Here is a 15,983-nt window from a genome sequence, read left to right on the forward strand (position 1 = left end):
GAAGAGAGAGAGGAGTGGATGCAGGAAACCTTTATTGTGCCCGGCACGGCAGGAGAAGTGGACAGAGAGCTGGAGCAGGAGCCAGCGGGGCTGGCTGTGGCGTGTCGGGGGGACAGAGGATCTTCTCCAGAGCGTGGCTTCTGGTTGCGCAAGCTCCGGCGGTGCGGCACTGCAGCTCGGGAGGACTTGGTCCATGGGCCCCACAGGCCTTGAAGGGTCTTGCTTCTGCTGCGGAGAGCAGGAGGGGGGAAGAGAGAGCGGGAGAGCAGAGGGCAGGCTGGGCGCAAGGCCCTGGCCATGGAGGAAGGAGGAGTAGAATAGGGCGCGAGAGGCCGAAGGGGCCGGCACAGCCAGCTGCCCAGGCCTTGGCTGGGGCTGGAGATGCTCAGCGCTCCTCAGCGCCCCGTGCCCACGAACTCAGCCATGCGTCGCGGCAGCTGGCAGGGGGTCTGGGGCAGGACATGGCTTTAGCAGGGCCCACAGGTGTCCCACAGCTTCTTGCTGTAGCGCGGCAAGAGGTAGGGGCTGCAGGCGGGAGAAGCGTAGGGCCTGCCAAAGGTGCAGAGGCCCCCCGAGCCCTGGGTGGCCCCCGCGCCGTAGAGGCCCCCCAGCCCCAGGGAGCCCCCAAAGGCGGGTGCTCCGGAGGAGCCCACCACGGCTTGCTGGGGGAAGGAGCTGAGGATGGGGCCGGGGAAGGTGACGACAACGGGGGGCGGCTGGATGAAGGCCGTCGAGTCGGGGCACTGCCGCGCGCACAGCTCGTTGCAGCTCTCAGCGATGGGCTGGGGGACGGCGACGCTGGTTTTCGGTGGGCACAGGTCGTAGCAAGCCATCTTGCGGGATTGGACGGTGCTCTGCAAGAGGGCACAGAGTGCGATACGAGGGAGCAGCAGACGGCAGCTGGCCAGGCTGAGGCACAGGGGCCAGGGGCAGGGGCCAGCGGCAGGAGGAGAAGTGCTCGCAGACTTACCCTGTTCCCCAAGGAGAAGGCGGTCAGAGCAGTGCTTGCGAGAGCCCCGCGCAGGCCGAGCTTTTATCCAGGCCCCACCATTGCGCAGCGCCCACTGGGCCAATGGGCAGAGGCGGCACTCCCTCCTGCCGAGGCCAGGCTGTCCTGCTCCTGCCCTCCCTGAGTCAGCATCCCCTGTCCGGACCAGCACAGGCCCCTTTGCTGGCTTCCCTCCCCTTTCCGCTTGGCGGGCCAAATGCGTGGTGCTGAGCAGGCAGTGCCCGAGAGGAGCGCCTTTGATTTGGCGTTTCGTCACCTCGCCCCTCTGGAGATAACAACTGCAGTGCGTACGTCATGGAGGCGCTGGCGTGTGGCTGCTCCTTGCCCAGCGCCACGACCCCGCTCTGCCCTGGGGCTCTCCACAGCGCGCACGCGGCCACCCTGAGACCAAGCCCCTGGGGAAGAGCTGCGGCACGCAGGGTGCTGGCAGCCCGCCCGTGTCACACTGCATGCCCTCTTAGGCACGCAGGGGATGAGACGGCAGCGGGGCTAATTTGCCCATTAGGTGAGGGCTGGCGAGCGTCCGAGCGGGGTAATTGCAGGGGCTGAGGGAGCGGGTGGGGGCTGGCGAGGAACCGGCGTCAGCACAACAGCCCCGTGGCGTGCAGGGAGGAGGCTGGGGCTCGGCCACCACGGGCCACGTGCCCCCAGCGCGGCCAGCTCCTCCCCGCACTTGCCAGTCCCCATAAAAGCGTGGTCCTGGGCAAGCGCTGGCATCCGCCGCTCCTGCCTGGCTCTGCACGGGAAAAGGGTGGGTGGCGGGGCCTCGTCGGGCAGGGGCCGGTGTGGGGCTCCCTGGCCACCAGAGCTCTGCCGGACGCGCTGTGGGCAGAGGGGCTCTGTGGGGGCAGGCGTGGAGAGCCGGGGCGGGCTGAGGAGGGAGTCCCCTGGCTGTGGCACGGGCCCTGCTCTGCCAGGGCATCTCCTCACTCACAGCACCGGCCCTGGGGGCTTTGCATTGCAGGCTCAGCTCTCTCACACCAAGATGGCTTGCAACGACCTGTACCCGCCGAAAACCAGCGTCGCCGTCCCCCAGCCCATCGCTGAGAGCTGCAACGAGCTGTGCGCGCGGCAGTGCCCCGACTCGACGGCCTTCATCCAGCCGCCCCCCGTTGTCGTCACCTTCCCCGGCCCCATCCTCAGCTCCTTCCCCCAGCAAGCCGTGGTGGGCTCCTCCGGAGCACCCGCCTTTGGGGGCTCCCTGGGGCTGGGGGGCCTCTACGGCGCGGGGGCCACCCAGGGCTCGGGGGGCCTCTGCACCTTTGGCAGGCCCTACGCTTCTCCCGCCTGCAGCCCCTACCTCTTGCCGCGCTACAGCAAGAAGCTGTGGGACACCTGTGGGCCCTGCTAAAGCCACGCCCGTGCCACCTCTTCTCCTCCTCGTCCTTCCTCCTCCTCCTCTTCACAGACACGTGACTCCTCCGGTGCTGCCCCCCCCAGGGCCCTTTCTTGGCCCTGGGCCGGCCAGCGCCTGGCAGAAGCCTGAAGGAAGAACGCCTCTCTGGAAGCCCCAGGCACCACCGGCCTGCCTGGGCCTTGCTCGCGGCTCTGTGCTTGTGTCCTTTCCTGCCTTGACAATAAAGCAAGCCTGCATCCAATGCCTGCCTCTCCGCCTTTCCTTCCCAGGCCCCACGGGGGCTCCAGGGCTCCCTCCGCCTGCACATGGCCCCTTCGCTCTCCCAGCCCCCCAAAGAGCTGGGGCGCCCTGGACAAAGTCCCTGGCAGCCCTGCCTCCCACACTGAGGGCTGCAGCCCATCTCCCAGGGCCCTGCCTGGAAGCAGCCTGCTCCCCGCCTCCAGCAGGGCCGCCTCCAGACGCTCCACACAAGGTCCTGAAACAGAGGGGAACCCCGAGCCAGGAGCAGCAGCACGCCAACTGCCGCCTCCACGCAGCGCCACCTGAACGAAGCTTAAGCCTTGTCCAAAACACTTCTCTGCCCAGCCCGCTCCCGGGCTTACACACTCCTGTAGCTGAAGAAAGAGCTTCTCCCAAAGAGCCAAGCCAAACCTCTCCCAGGGCACCGTTCAGCTCTGAGCTTTTCCCTCACAGCCCAGCAGTTAGCAGAGCTTATCTTTAGCAGGCAATTTCTATACAATTAGCACAGCTTGCAGTCCAACCAAACTTCTAGGAACCAGCTCGGCTTCCTTATTATCTAGCATTCTTGCATTTCCTAGACGGTTCAGTCATGCGGACCCTCTGCCAAATCCTTACTAATCACCACCACACCAGCACCACAGGCTAGAGCCAGCCTTGACCGGAAAGAACTCACTCTACTCCAAGGAAGAAGACAACGCCGCAGGCAGCCCTGAGCACCCAGGGAGCAGAGGCTTCTTCCTGCCAGCCAGCCAGCCAGCCAGCCAGCAGCAGCTCCAGCGTGAGTGCCACATGGGGCTTGCTGCCGCTTCGTTTTATAGCCAGTGTTCCCTGAGCTGTGCCACTTCCCTCTTCCTTAACGGGCGTCACCACACCCAAGGATCCAGCACGTGGGCTTTGTGCTAACACTGATGGGCTTAATCCCAGGGCCAGCAGGAGGCTTGCCTGGGAAGAGGAGTCACCTCAGCCTGGGGCCACAAAGGGGGAGACAGAACGGGAGTGGGCGACCCATGCTCAGCGTCCTTACGTCTTACGGCTGCTGCTAACTATTGCCAATGAGCAGGAGCAGGGGGGAGCGCTCACGGCCCCAAGGCACATTGCTGGCTCCTGCTCCACTGCGCGGCCACCAGCCCCACGGCCATTTCTGCAAGGCTGCCCTCCAGCAAGGGACCGGCCCTGCACTCACTGTGTGCAGCGCTCAGCCATCCCTGCTCTCCGGCCTCTTCCTCTGCGCTTCTTGCCTGAGACGGTGCCTCGCTTCTGCGGAGCAGCGCCACTTGGCAGAGCTGGTCGCGCTCCCGGGCGGAGAAGGCCAGGCAAAGCAGAACTGCCAGCACCTCTCCTGCTCTCTGCCCTAATGCCCTGGGCCTCCCAGCACCAGCGTGTGCCCTGCCCCGGAGCCTCCACTACGCCCCGCAGGGCTGCTTTCCTGCCTCGGAACACAGAAAGAGGAAGAGAGAGAGGAGTGGATGCAGGAAACCTTTATTGTGCCCGGCACGGCAGGAGAAGTGGACAGAGAGCTGGAGCAGGAGCCAGCGGGGCTGGCTGTGGCGTGTCGGGGGGACAGAGGATCTTCTCCAGAGCGTGGCTTCTGGTTGCGCAAGCTCCGGCGGTGCGGCACTGCAGCTCGGGAGGACTTGGTCCATGGGCCCCACAGGCCTTGAAGGGTCTTGCTTCTGCTGCGGAGAGCAGGAGGGGGGAAGAGAGAGCGGGAGAGCAGAGGGCAGGCTGGGCGCAAGGCCCTGGCCATGGAGGAAGGAGGAGTAGAATAGGGCGCGAGAGGCCGAAGGGGCCGGCACAGCCAGCTGCCCAGGCCTTGGCTGGGGCTGGAGATGCTCAGCGCTCCTCAGCGCCCCGTGCCCACGAACTCAGCCATGCGTCGCGGCAGCTGGCAGGGGGTCTGGGGCAGGACATGGCTTTAGCAGGGCCCACAGGTGTCCCACAGCTTCTTGCTGTAGCGCGGCAAGAGGTAGGGGCTGCAGGCGGGAGAAGCGTAGGGCCTGCCAAAGGTGCAGAGGCCCCCCGAGCCCTGGGTGGCCCCCGCGCCGTAGAGGCCCCCCAGCCCCAGGGAGCCCCCAAAGGCGGGTGCTCCGGAGGAGCCCACCACGGCTTGCTGGGGGAAGGAGCTGAGGATGGGGCCGGGGAAGGTGACGACAACGGGGGGCGGCTGGATGAAGGCCGTCGAGTCGGGGCACTGCCGCGCGCACAGCTCGTTGCAGCTCTCAGCGATGGGCTGGGGGACGGCGACGCTGGTTTTCGGTGGGCACAGGTCGTAGCAAGCCATCTTGCGGGATTGGACGGTGCTCTGCAAGAGGGCACAGAGTGCGATACGAGGGAGCAGCAGACGGCAGCTGGCCAGGCTGAGGCACAGGGGCCAGGGGCAGGGGCCAGCGGCAGGAGGAGAAGTGCTCGCAGACTTACCCTGTTCCCCAAGGAGAAGGCGGTCAGAGCAGTGCTTGCGAGAGCCCCGCGCAGGCCGAGCTTTTATCCAGGCCCCACCATTGCGCAGCGCCCACTGGGCCAATGGGCAGAGGCGGCACTCCCTCCTGCCGAGGCCAGGCTGTCCTGCTCCTGCCCCTCCCTGAGTCAGCATCCCCTGTCCGGACCAGCACAGGCCCCTTTGCTGGCTTCCCTCCCCTTTCCGCTTGGCGGGCCAAATGCGTGGTGCTGAGCAGGCAGTGCCCGAGAGGAGCGCCTTTGATTTGGCGTTTCGTCACCTCGCCCCTCTGGAGATAACAACCTGCAGTGCGTACGTCATGGAGGCGCTGGCGTGTGGCTGCTCCTTGCCCAGCGCCACGACCCCCGCTCTGCCCTGGGGCTCTCCACAGCGCGCACGCGGCCACCCTGAGACCAAGCCCCTGGGGAAGAGCTGCGGCACGCAGGGTGCTGGCAGCCCGCCCGTGTCACACTGCATGCCCTCTTAGGCACGCAGGGGATGAGACGGCAGCGGGGCTAATTTGCCCATTAGGTGAGGGCTGGCGAGCGTCCGAGCGGGGGTAATTGCAGGGGCTGAGGGAGCGGGTGGGGGCTGGCGAGGAACCGGCGTCAGCACAACAGCCCCGTGGCGTGCAGGGAGGAGGCTGGGGCTCGGCCACCACGGGCCACGTGCCCCCAGCGCGGCCAGCTCCTCCCCGCACTTGCCAGTCCCCATAAAAGCGTGGTCCTGGGCAAGCGCTGGCATCCGCCGCTCCTGCCTGGCTCTGCACGGGAAAAGGGTGGGTGGCGGGGCCTCGTCGGGCAGGGGCCGGTGTGGGGGCTCCCTGGCCACCAGAGCTCTGCCGGACGCGCTGTGGGCAGAGGGGCTCTGTGGGGGCAGGCGAGGAGAGCCGGGGCGGGCTGAGGAGGGAGTCCCCTGGCTGTGGCACGGGCCCTGCTCTGCCAGGGCATCTCCTCACTCACAGCACCGGCCCTGGGGGCTTTGCATTGCAGGCTCAGCTCTCTCACACCAAGATGGCTTGCAACGACCTGTACCCGCCGAAAACCAGCGTCGCCGTCCCCCAGCCCATCGCTGAGAGCTGCAACGAGCTGTGCGTGCGGCAGTGCCCCGACTCGACGGCCTTCATCCAGCCGCCCCCCGTTGTCGTCACCTTCCCCGGCCCCATCCTCAGCTCCTTCCCCCAGCAAGCCGTGGTGGGCTCCTCCGGAGCACCCGCCTTTGGGGGCTCCCTGGGGCTGGGGGGCCTCTACGGCGCGGGGGCCACCCAAGGCTCGGGGGGCCTCTGCACCCTTTGGCAGGCCCTACGCTTCTCCCGCCTGCAGCCCCTACCTCTTGCCGCGCTACAGCAAGAAGCTGTGGGACACCTGTGGGCCCTGCTAAAGCCACGCCCGTGCCACCTCTTCTCCTCCTCATCCTTCCTCCTCCTCCTCTTCACAGACACGTGACTCCTCCGGTGCTGCCCCCCCCAGGGCCCTTTCTTGGCCCTGGGCCGGCCAGCGCCTGGCAGAAGCCTGAAGGAAGAATGCCTCTCTGGAAGCCCCAGGCACCACCGGCCTGCCTGGGCCTTGCTCGCGGCTCTGTGCTTGTGTCCTTTCCTGCCTTGACAATAAAGCAAGCCTGCATCCAATGCCTGCCTCTCCGCCTTTCCTTCCCAGGCCCCACGGGGGCTCCAGGGCTCCCTCCGCCTGCACATGGCCCCTTCGCTCTCCCAGCCCCCCAAAGAGCTGGGGCGCCCTGGACAAAGTCCCTGGCAGCCCTGCCTCCCACACTGAGGGCTGCAGCCCATCTCCCAGGGCCCTGCCTGGAAGCAGCCTGCTCCCCGCCTCCAGCAGGGCCGCCTCCAGACGCTCCACACAAGGTCCTGAAACAGAGGGGAACCCCGAGCCAGGAGCAGCAGCACGCCAACTGCCGCCTCCACGCAGCGCCACCTGAACGAAGCTTAAGCCTTGTCCAAAACACTTCTCTGCCCAGCCCGCTCCCGGGCTTACACACTCCTGTAGCTGAAGAAAGAGCTTCTCCCAAAGAGCCAAGCCAAACCTCTCCCAGGGCACCGTTCAGCTCTGAGCTTTTCCCTCACAGCCCAGCAGTTAGCAGAGCTTATCTTTAGCAGGCAATTTCTATACAATTAGCACAGCTTGCAGTCCAACCAAACTTCTAGGAACCAGCTCGGCTTCCTTATTATCTAGCATTCTTGCATTTCCTAGACGGTTCAGTCATGCGGACCCTCTGCCAAATCCTTACTAATCACCACCACACCAGCACCACAGGCTAGAGCCAGCCTTGACCGGAAAGAACTCACTCTACTCCAAGGAAGAAGACAACGCCGCAGGCAGCCCTGAGCACCCAGGGAGCAGAGGCTTCTTCCTGCCAGCCAGCCAGCCAGCCAGCCAGCAGCAGCTCCAGCGTGAGTGCCACATGGGGCTTGCTGCCGCTTCGTTTTATAGCCAGTGTTCCCTGAGCTGTGCCACTTCCCTCTTCCTTAACGGGCGTCACCACACCCAAGGATCCAGCACGTGGGCTTTGTGCTAACACTGATGGGCTTAATCCCAGGGCCAGCAGGAGGCTTGCCTGGGAAGAGGTGTCACCTCAGCCTGGGGCCACAAAGGGGGGGACAGAACGGGAGTGGGCGACCCATGCTCAGCGTCCTTACGTCTTACGGCTGCTGCTAACCCTATTGCCAATGAGCAGGAGCAGGGGGGAGCGCTCACGGCCCCAAGGCACATTGCTGGCTCCTGCTCCACTGGGCGGCCACCAGCCCCACGGCCATTTCTGCAAGGCTGCCCTCCAGCAAGGGACCGGCCCTGCACTCACCGTGTGCAGCGCTCAGCCATCCCTGCTCTCCAGCCTCTTCCTCTGCGCTTCTTGCCCGAGACGGTGCCTCGCTTCTGCGGAGCAGCGCCACTTGGCAGAGCTGGTCGCGCTCCCGGGCGGAGAAGGCCAGGCAAAGCAGAACTGCCAGCACCTCTCCTGCTCTCCGCCCTAATGCCCTGGGCCTCCCAGCACCAGCGTGTGCCCTCCCCCGGAGCCTCCACTACGCCCCGCAGGGCTGCTTTCCTGCCTCGGAACACAGAAAGAGGAAGAGAGAGAGGAGTGGATGCAGGAAACCTTTATTGTGCCCGGCACGGCAGGAGAAGTGGACAGAGAGCTGGAGCAGGAGCCAGCGGGGCTGGCTGTGGCGTGTCGGGGGGACAGAGGATCTTCTCCAGAGCGTGGCTTCTGGTTGCGCAAGCTCCGGCGGTGCGGCACTGCAGCTCGGGAGGACTTGGTCCATGGGCCCCACAGGCCTTGAAGGGTCTTGCTTCTGCTGCGGAGAGCAGGAGGGGGGAAGAGAGAGCGGGAGAGCAGAGGGCAGGCTGGGCGCAAGGCCCTGGCCATGGAGGAAGGAGGAGTAGAATAGGGCGCGAGAGGCCGAAGGGGCCGGCACAGCCAGCTGCCCAGGCCTTGGCTGGGGCTGGAGATGCTCAGCGCTCCTCAGCGCCCCGTGCCCACGAACTCAGCCATGTGTCGCGGCAGCTGGCAGGGGGTCTGGGGCAGGACATGGCTTTAGCAGGGCCCACAGGTGTCCCACAGCTTCTTGCTGTAGCGCGGCAAGAGGTAGGGGCTGCAGGCAGGGAGAAGCGTAGGGCCTGCCAAAGGTGCAGAGGCCCCCCCGAGCCCTGGGTGGCCCCCGCGCCGTAGAGGCCCCCCAGCCCCAGGGAGCCCCCAAAGGCGGGTGCTCCGGAGGAGCCCACCACGGCTTGCTGGGGGAAGGAGCTGAGGATGGGGCCGGGGAAGGTGACGACAACGGGGGGCGGCTGGATGAAGGCCGTCGAGTCGGGGCACTGCCGCGCGCACAGCTCGTTGCAGCTCTCAGCGATGGGCTGGGGGACGGCGACGCTGGTTTTCGGTGGGCACAGGTCGTAGCAAGCCATCTTGCGGGATTGGACGGTGCTCTGCAAGAGGGCACAGAGTGCGATACGAGGGAGCAGCAGACGGCAGCTGGCCAGGCTGAGGCACAGGGGCCAGGGGCAGGGGCCAGCGGCAGGAGGAGAAGCGCTCGCAGACTTACCCTGTTCCCCAAGGAGAAGGCGGTCAGAGCAGTGCTTGCGAGAGCCCCGCGCAGGCCGAGCTTTTATCCAGGCCCCACCATTGCGCAGCGCCCCGCTGGGCCAATGGGCAGAGGCGGCACTCCCTCCCTGCCGAGGCCAGGCTGTCCTGCTCCTGCCCTCCCTGAGTCAGCATCCCCTGTCCGGACCAGCACAGGCCCCTTTGCTGGCTTCCCTCCCCTTTCCGCTTGGCGGGCCAAATGCGTGGTGCTGAGCAGGCAGTGCCCGAGAGGAGCGCCTTTGATTTGGCGTTTCGTCACCTCGCCCCTCTGGAGATAACAACTGCAGTGCGTACGTCATGGAGGCGCTGGCGTGTGGCTGCTCCTTGCCCAGCGCCACGACCCCCGCTCTGCCCTGGGGCTCTCCACAGCGCGCACAGCGGCCACCCTGAGACCAAGCCCCTGGGGAAGAGCTGCGGCACGCAGGGTGCTGGCAGCCCGCCCGTGTCACACTGCATGCCCTCTTAGGCACGCAGGGGATGAGACGGCAGCGGGGCTAATTTGCCCATTAGGTGAGGGCTGGCGAGCGTCCGAGCGGGGTAATTGCAGGGGCTGAGGGAGCGGGTGGGGGCTGGCGAGGAACCGGCGTCAGCACAACAGCCCCGTGGCGTGCAGGGAGGAGGCTGGGGCTCGGCCACCACGGGCCACGTGCCCCCAGCGCGGCCAGCTCCTCCCCGCACTTGCCAGTCCCCATAAAAGCGTGGTCCTGGGCAAGCGCTGGCATCCGCCGCTCCTGCCTGGCTCTGCACGGGAAAAGGGTGGGTGGCGGGGCCTCGTCGGGCAGGGGCCGGTGTGGGGCTCCCTGGCCACCAGAGCTCTGCCGGACGCGCTGTGGGCAGAGGGGCTCTGTGGGGGCAGGCGTGGAGAGCCGGGGCGGGCTGAGGAGGGAGTCCCCTGGCTGTGGCACGGGCCCTGCTCTGCCAGGGCATCTCCTCACTCACAGCACCGGCCCTGGGGGCTTTGCATTGCAGGCTCAGCTCTCTCACACCAAGATGGCTTGCAACGACCTGTACCCGCCGAAAACCAGCGTCGCCGTCCCCCCAGCCCATCGCTGAGAGCTGCAACGAGCTGTGCGCGCGGCAGTGCCCCGACTCGACGGCCTTCATCCAGCCGCCCCCCGTTGTCGTCACCTTCCCCGGCCCCATCCTCAGCTCCTTCCCCCAGCAAGCCGTGGTGGGCTCCTCCGGAGCACCCGCCTTTGGGGGCTCCCTGGGGCTGGGGGGGCCTCTACGGCGCGGGGGCCACCCAAGGCTCGGGGGGCCTCTGCACCTTTGGCAGGCCCTACGCTTCTCCCGCCTGCAGCCCCTACCTCTTGCCGCGCTACAGCAAGAAGCTGTGGGACACCTGTGGGCCCTGCTAAAGCCACGCCCGTGCCACCTCTTCTCCTCCTCATCCTTCCTCCTCCTCCTCTTCACAGACACGTGACTCCTCCGGTGCTGCCCCCCCCAGGGCCCTTTCTTGGCCCTGGGCCGGCCAGCGCCTGGCAGAAGCCTGAAGGAAGAATGCCTCTCTGGAAGCCCCAGGCACCACCGGCCTGCCTGGGCCTTGCTCGCGGCTCTGTGCTTGTGTCCTTTCCTGCCTTGACAATAAAGCAAGCCTGCATCCAATGCCTGCCTCTCCGCCTTTCCTTCCCAGGCCCCACGGGGGCTCCAGGGCTCCCTCCGCCTGCACATGGCCCCTTCGCTCTCCCAGCCCCCCAAAGAGCTGGGGCGCCCTGGACAAAGTCCCTGGCAGCCCTGCCTCCCACACTGAGGGCTGCAGCCCATCTCCCAGGGCCCTGCCTGGAAGCAGCCTGCTCCCCGCCTCCAGCAGGGCCGCCTCCAGACGCTCCACACAAGGTCCTGAAACAGAGGGGAACCCCGAGCCAGGAGCAGCAGCACGCCAACTGCCGCCTCCACGCAGCGCCACCTGAACGAAGCTTAAGCCTTGTCCAAAACACTTCTCTGCCCAGCCCGCTCCCGGGCTTACACACTCCTGTAGCTGAAGAAAGAGCTTCTCCCAAAGAGCCAAGCCAAACCTCTCCCAGGGCACCGTTCAGCTCTGAGCTTTTCCCTCACAGCCCAGCAGTTAGCAGAGCTTATCTTTAGCAGGCAATTTCTATACAATTAGCACAGCTTGCAGTCCAACCAAACTTCTAGGAACCAGCTCGGCTTCCTTATTATCTAGCATTCTTGCATTTCCTAGACGGTTCAGTCATGCGGACCCTCTGCCAAATCCTTACTAATCACCACCACACCAGCACCACAGGCTAGAGCCAGCCTTGACCGGAAAGAACTCACTCTACTCCAAGGAAGAAGACAACGCCGCAGGCAGCCCTGAGCACCCAGGGAGCAGAGGCTTCTTCCTGCCAGCCAGCCAGCCAGCCAGCCAGCAGCAGCTCCAGCGTGAGTGCCACATGGGGCTTGCTGCCGCTTCGTTTTATAGCCAGTGTTCCCTGAGCTGTGCCACTTCCCTCTTCCTTAACGGGCGTCACCACACCCAAGGATCCAGCACGTGGGCTTTGTGCTAACACTGATGGGCTTAATCCCAGGGCCAGCAGGAGGCTTGCCTGGGAAGAGGTGTCACCTCAGCCTGGGGCCACAAAGGGGGGGACAGAACGGGAGTGGGCGACCCATGCTCAGCGTCCTTACGTCTTACGGCTGCTGCTAACCCTATTGCCAATGAGCAGGAGCAGGGGGGAGCGCTCACGGCCCCAAGGCACATTGCTGGCTCCTGCTCCACTGGGCGGCCACCAGCCCCACGGCCATTTCTGCAAGGCTGCCCTCCAGCAAGGGACCGGCCCTGCACTCACCGTGTGCAGCGCTCAGCCATCCCTGCTCTCCAGCCTCTTCCTCTGCGCTTCTTGCCCGAGACGGTGCCTCGCTTCTGCGGAGCAGCGCCACTTGGCAGAGCTGGTCGCGCTCCCGGGCGGAGAAGGCCAGGCAAAGCAGAACTGCCAGCACCTCTCCTGCTCTCCGCCCTAATGCCCTGGGCCTCCCAGCACCAGCGTGTGCCCTCCCCCCGGAGCCTCCACTACGCCCCGCAGGGCTGCTTTCCTGCCTCGGAACACAGAAAGAGGAAGAGAGAGAGGAGTGGATGCAGGAAACCTTTATTGTGCCCGGCACGGCAGGAGAAGTGGACAGAGAGCTGGAGCAGGAGCCAGCGGGGCTGGCTGTGGCGTGTCGGGGGGACAGAGGATCTTCTCCAGAGCGTGGCTTCTGGTTGCGCAAGCTCCGGCGGTGCGGCACTGCAGCTCGGGAGGACTTGGTCCATGGGCCCCACAGGCCTTGAAGGGTCTTGCTTCTGCTGCGGAGAGCAGGAGGGGGGAAGAGAGAGCGGGAGAGCAGAGGGCAGGCTGGGCGCAAGGCCCTGGGCCATGGAGGAAGGAGGAGTAGAATAGGGCGCGAGAGGCCGAAGGGGCCGGCACAGCCAGCTGCCCAGGCCTTGGCTGGGGCTGGAGATGCTCAGCGCTCCTCAGCGCCCCGTGCCCACGAACTCAGCCATGCGTCGCGGCAGCTGGCAGGGGGTCTGGGGCAGGACATGGCTTTAGCAGGGCCCACAGGTGTCCCACAGCTTCTTGCTGTAGCGCGGCAAGAGGTAGGGGCTGCAGGCGGGAGAAGCGTAGGGCCTGCCAAAGGTGCAGAGGCCCCCCGAGCCCTGGGTGGCCCCCGCGCCGTAGAGGCCCCCCAGCCCCAGGGAGCCCCCAAAGGCGGGTGCTCCGGAGGAGCCCACCACGGCTTGCTGGGGGAAGGAGCTGAGGATGGGGCCGGGGAAGGTGACGACAACGGGGGGCGGCTGGATGAAGGCCGTCGAGTCGGGGCACTGCCGCGCGCACAGCTCGTTGCAGCTCTCAGCGATGGGCTGGGGGACGGCGACGCTGGTTTTCGGTGGGCACAGGTCGTAGCAAGCCATCTTGCGGGATTGGACGGTGCTCTGCAAGAGGGCACAGAGTGCGATACGAGGGAGCAGCAGACGGCAGCTGGCCAGGCTGAGGGCACAGGGGCCAGGGGCAGGGGCCTGCGGCAGGAGGGAGAAGCGCTCGCAGACTTACCCTGTTCCCCAAGGAGAAGGCGGTCAGAGCAGTGCTTGCGAGAGCCCCGCGCAGGCCGAGCTTTTATCCAGGCCCCCACCATTGCGCAGCGCCCACTGGGCCAATGGGCAGAGGCGGCACTCCCTCCTGCCGAGGCCAGGCTGTCCTGCTCCTGCCCCTCCCTGAGTCAGCATCCCCCTGTCCGGACCAGCACAGGCCCCTTTGCTGGCTTCCCTCCCCTTTCCGCTTGGCGGGCCAAATGCGTGGTGCTGAGCAGGCAGTGCCCGAGAGGGAGCGCCTTTGATTTGGCGTTTCGTCACCTCGCCCCTCTGGAGATAACAACTGCAGTGCGTACGTCATGGAGGCGCTGGCGTGTGGCTGCTCCTTGCCCAGCGCCACGACCCCGCTCTGCCCTGGGGCTCTCCACAGCGCGCACGCGGCCACCCTGAGACCAAGCCCCTGGGGAAGAGCTGCGGCACGCAGGGTGCTGGCAGCCCGCCCGTGTCACACTGCATGCCCTCTTAGGCACGCAGGGGATGAGACGGCAGCGGGGCTAATTTGCCCATTAGGTGAGGGCTGGCGAGCGTCCGAGCGGGGTAATTGCAGGGGCTGAGGGAGCGGGTGGGGGCTGGCGAGGAACCGGCGTCAGCACAACAGCCCCGTGGCGTGCAGGGAGGAGGCTGGGGCTCGGCCACCACGGGCCACGTGCCCCCAGCGCGGCCAGCTCCTCCCCGCACTTGCCAGTCCCCATAAAAGCGTGGTCCTGGGCAAGCCGCTGGCATCCGCCGCTCCTGCCCTGGCTCTGCACGGGAAAAGGGTGGGTAACCGGCGTCAGCACAACAGCCCCGTGGCGTGCAGGGAAGGAGGCTGGGGCTCGGCCACCACGGGCCACGTGCCCCCCAGCGCGGCCAAGCTCCTCCCCCGCACTTTGCCAGTCCCCATAAAAGCGTGGTCCTGGGCAAGCGCTGGCATCCCGCCGCTCCTGCCTGGCTCTGCACGGGAAAAGGGTGGTGGTGGCGGGGCCTCGTCGGGCAGGGGCCGGTGTGGGGCTCCCTGGCCACCAGAGCTCTGCCGGACGCGCTGTGGGCAGAGGGGCTCTGTGGGGGCAGGGCGAGGAGAGCCGGGGCGGGCTGAGGAGGGAGGTCCCCTGGCTGTGGCACGGGCCCTGCTCTGCCAGGGCATCTCCTCACTCACAGCACCAGCCCTGGGGGGCTTTGCATTGCAGGCTCAGCTCTCTCACACCAAGATGGCTTTGCAACGACCTTTACCCCACCGGAAAACCAGCGTCGCCGTCCCCCAGCCCATCGCTGAGAGCTGCAACGAGCTGTTGCGCGCGGCAGTGCTCCCCGACTCGACGGGCCTTCATCCAGCCGCCCCCCCGTTGTCGTCACCTTCCCCGGGCCCCAATCCTCAGCTCCTTCCCCCAGCAAGCCGTGGTGGGCTCCTCCGGAGGCACCCGCCTTTGGGGGGCTCCCTGGGGCTGGGGGGCCTCTACGGCGCGGGGGGCCACCCAAGGGCTCGGGGGGCCTCTTGCACCTTTGGCAGGCCCTACGCTTCTCCCGCCTGCAGCCCCTACCTCTTGCCGCGCTACAGCAAGAAGCTGTGGGACAACCTGTGGGCCCTGCTAAAGCCACGCCCGTGCCACCACCTTCTTCTCCTCCTCGTCCTTCCTCCTCCTCCTCTTCACAGACACGTGACTCCTCCGGTGCTGCCCCCCCCAGGGCCCTTTCTTGGCCCTGGGCCGGCCAGCGCCTGGCAGAAGCCTGAAGGAAGAATGCCTCTCTGGAAGCCCCAGGCACCACCGGCCTGCCTGGGCCTTGCTCGCTGGCTCTGTGCTTGTGTCCTTTCCTGCCTTGACAATAAAGCAAGCCTGCATCCAATGCCTGCCTCTCCGCCTTTCCTTCCCAGGCCCCACGGGGGCTCCAGGGCTCCCTCCCGCCTGCACATGGCCCCTTCGCTCTCTCCCAGCCCCCCAAAGAGCTGGGGCGCCCTGGACAAAGTCCCTGGCAGCCCTGCCTCCCACACTGAGGGCTGCAGCCCATCTCCCAGGGCCCTGCCTGGAAGCAGCCTGCTCCCCGCCTTCCAGCAGGGCCGCCTCCAGAACGCTCCACACAAGGTCCTGAAACAGAGGGGAACCCCGAGCCAGGAGCAGCAGCACGCCAACTGCCGCCTCCACGCAGCGCCACCTGAACGAAGCTTAAGCCTTGTCCAAAACACTTCTCTGCCCAGCCCGCTCCCGGGCTTACACACTCCTGTAGCTGAAGAAAGAGCTTCTCCCAAAGAGCCAAGCCAAACCTCTCCCAGGGCACCGTTCAGCTCTGAGCTTTTCCCCTCACAGCCCAGCAGTTAGCAGAGCTTATCTTTAGCAGGCAATTTCTATACAATTAGCACAGCTTGCAGTCCAACCAAACTTCTAGGAACCAGCTCGGCTTCCTTATTATCTAGCATTCTTGCATTTCCTAGACGGTTCAGTCATGCGGACCCTCTGCCAAATCCTTACTAATCACCACACACCAGCACCACAGGCTAGAGCCAGCCTTGACCGGAAAGAACTCACTCTACTCCAAGGAAGAAGACAACGCCGCAGGCAGCCCTGAGCACCCAGGGAGCAGAGGCTTCTTCCTGCCAGCCAGCCAGCCAGCCAGCCAGCAGCAGCTCCAGCGTGAGTGCCACATGGGGCTTGCTGCCGCTTCGTTTTATAGCCAGTGTTCCCTGAGCTGTGCCACTTCCCTCTTCCTTAACGGGCGTCACCACACCCAAGGATCCAGCACGTGGGCTTTGTGCTAACACTGATGGGCTTAATCCCAGGGCCAGCAGGAGGCTTGCCTGGGAAGAGGTGTCACCTCAGCC

At 66.1% G+C, this 15,983-nt stretch overlaps 5 protein-coding genes and 3 pseudogenes across 8 annotated transcripts in view; 4 read left to right on the forward strand and 4 right to left on the reverse strand.

Moving 5' to 3' along the window:
* Nucleotides 1-15,983, forward strand: part of LOC311219722 (scale keratin-like) — a gene marked incomplete at both ends in the record, with an annotated part of 123,165 nt that overhangs the window by 66,485 nt on the left and 40,697 nt on the right. The window lies entirely within an intron of this gene.
* Nucleotides 468-859, reverse strand: LOC311219794 (feather keratin 4-like; the record flags this gene model as incomplete). Its single annotated transcript, XM_084303076.1, has 1 exon — nt 468-859. The coding sequence occupies exon 1, from the start codon at nt 831-833 to the stop codon at nt 468-470; it is 366 nt and encodes a 121-aa protein (XP_084159202.1). The 5' UTR covers nt 834-859.
* On the forward strand, nt 1,986-2,360 carry LOC311219820 (feather keratin 4-like; the record flags this gene model as incomplete). Its single annotated transcript, XM_084303100.1, has 1 exon — nt 1,986-2,360. The coding sequence occupies exon 1, from the start codon at nt 1,995-1,997 to the stop codon at nt 2,358-2,360; it is 366 nt and encodes a 121-aa protein (XP_084159226.1). The 5' UTR covers nt 1,986-1,994.
* On the reverse strand, nt 4,522-4,913 carry LOC311219799 (feather keratin 4-like; the record flags this gene model as incomplete). The annotated part of the gene is made up of 1 exon (XM_084303081.1): nt 4,522-4,913. The coding sequence occupies exon 1, from the start codon at nt 4,885-4,887 to the stop codon at nt 4,522-4,524; it is 366 nt and encodes a 121-aa protein (XP_084159207.1). The 5' UTR covers nt 4,888-4,913.
* LOC311219759 (feather keratin 4-like) lies at nt 6,054-6,420 on the forward strand (annotated as a pseudogene). Its single transcript has one exon. The product of its transcript is annotated as a feather keratin 4-like (transcript).
* On the reverse strand, nt 8,584-8,977 carry LOC311219806 (feather keratin 4-like; annotated as a pseudogene). The gene has a single exon. The product of its transcript is annotated as a feather keratin 4-like (transcript).
* Nucleotides 9,326-10,484, forward strand: LOC311219923 (feather keratin 4-like; annotated as a pseudogene). Its single transcript has 2 exons — nt 9,326-9,412; nt 10,096-10,484. The product of its transcript is annotated as a feather keratin 4-like (transcript).
* Nucleotides 12,650-13,041, reverse strand: LOC311219795 (feather keratin 4-like; the record flags this gene model as incomplete). Its single annotated transcript, XM_084303077.1, has 1 exon — nt 12,650-13,041. The coding sequence occupies exon 1, from the start codon at nt 13,013-13,015 to the stop codon at nt 12,650-12,652; it is 366 nt and encodes a 121-aa protein (XP_084159203.1). The 5' UTR covers nt 13,016-13,041.

This window comes from Netta rufina, assembly GCF_964035555.1.
Source record: "Netta rufina genome assembly, chromosome: 29".
Taxonomy (NCBI): domain Eukaryota; kingdom Metazoa; phylum Chordata; class Aves; order Anseriformes; family Anatidae; genus Netta; species Netta rufina.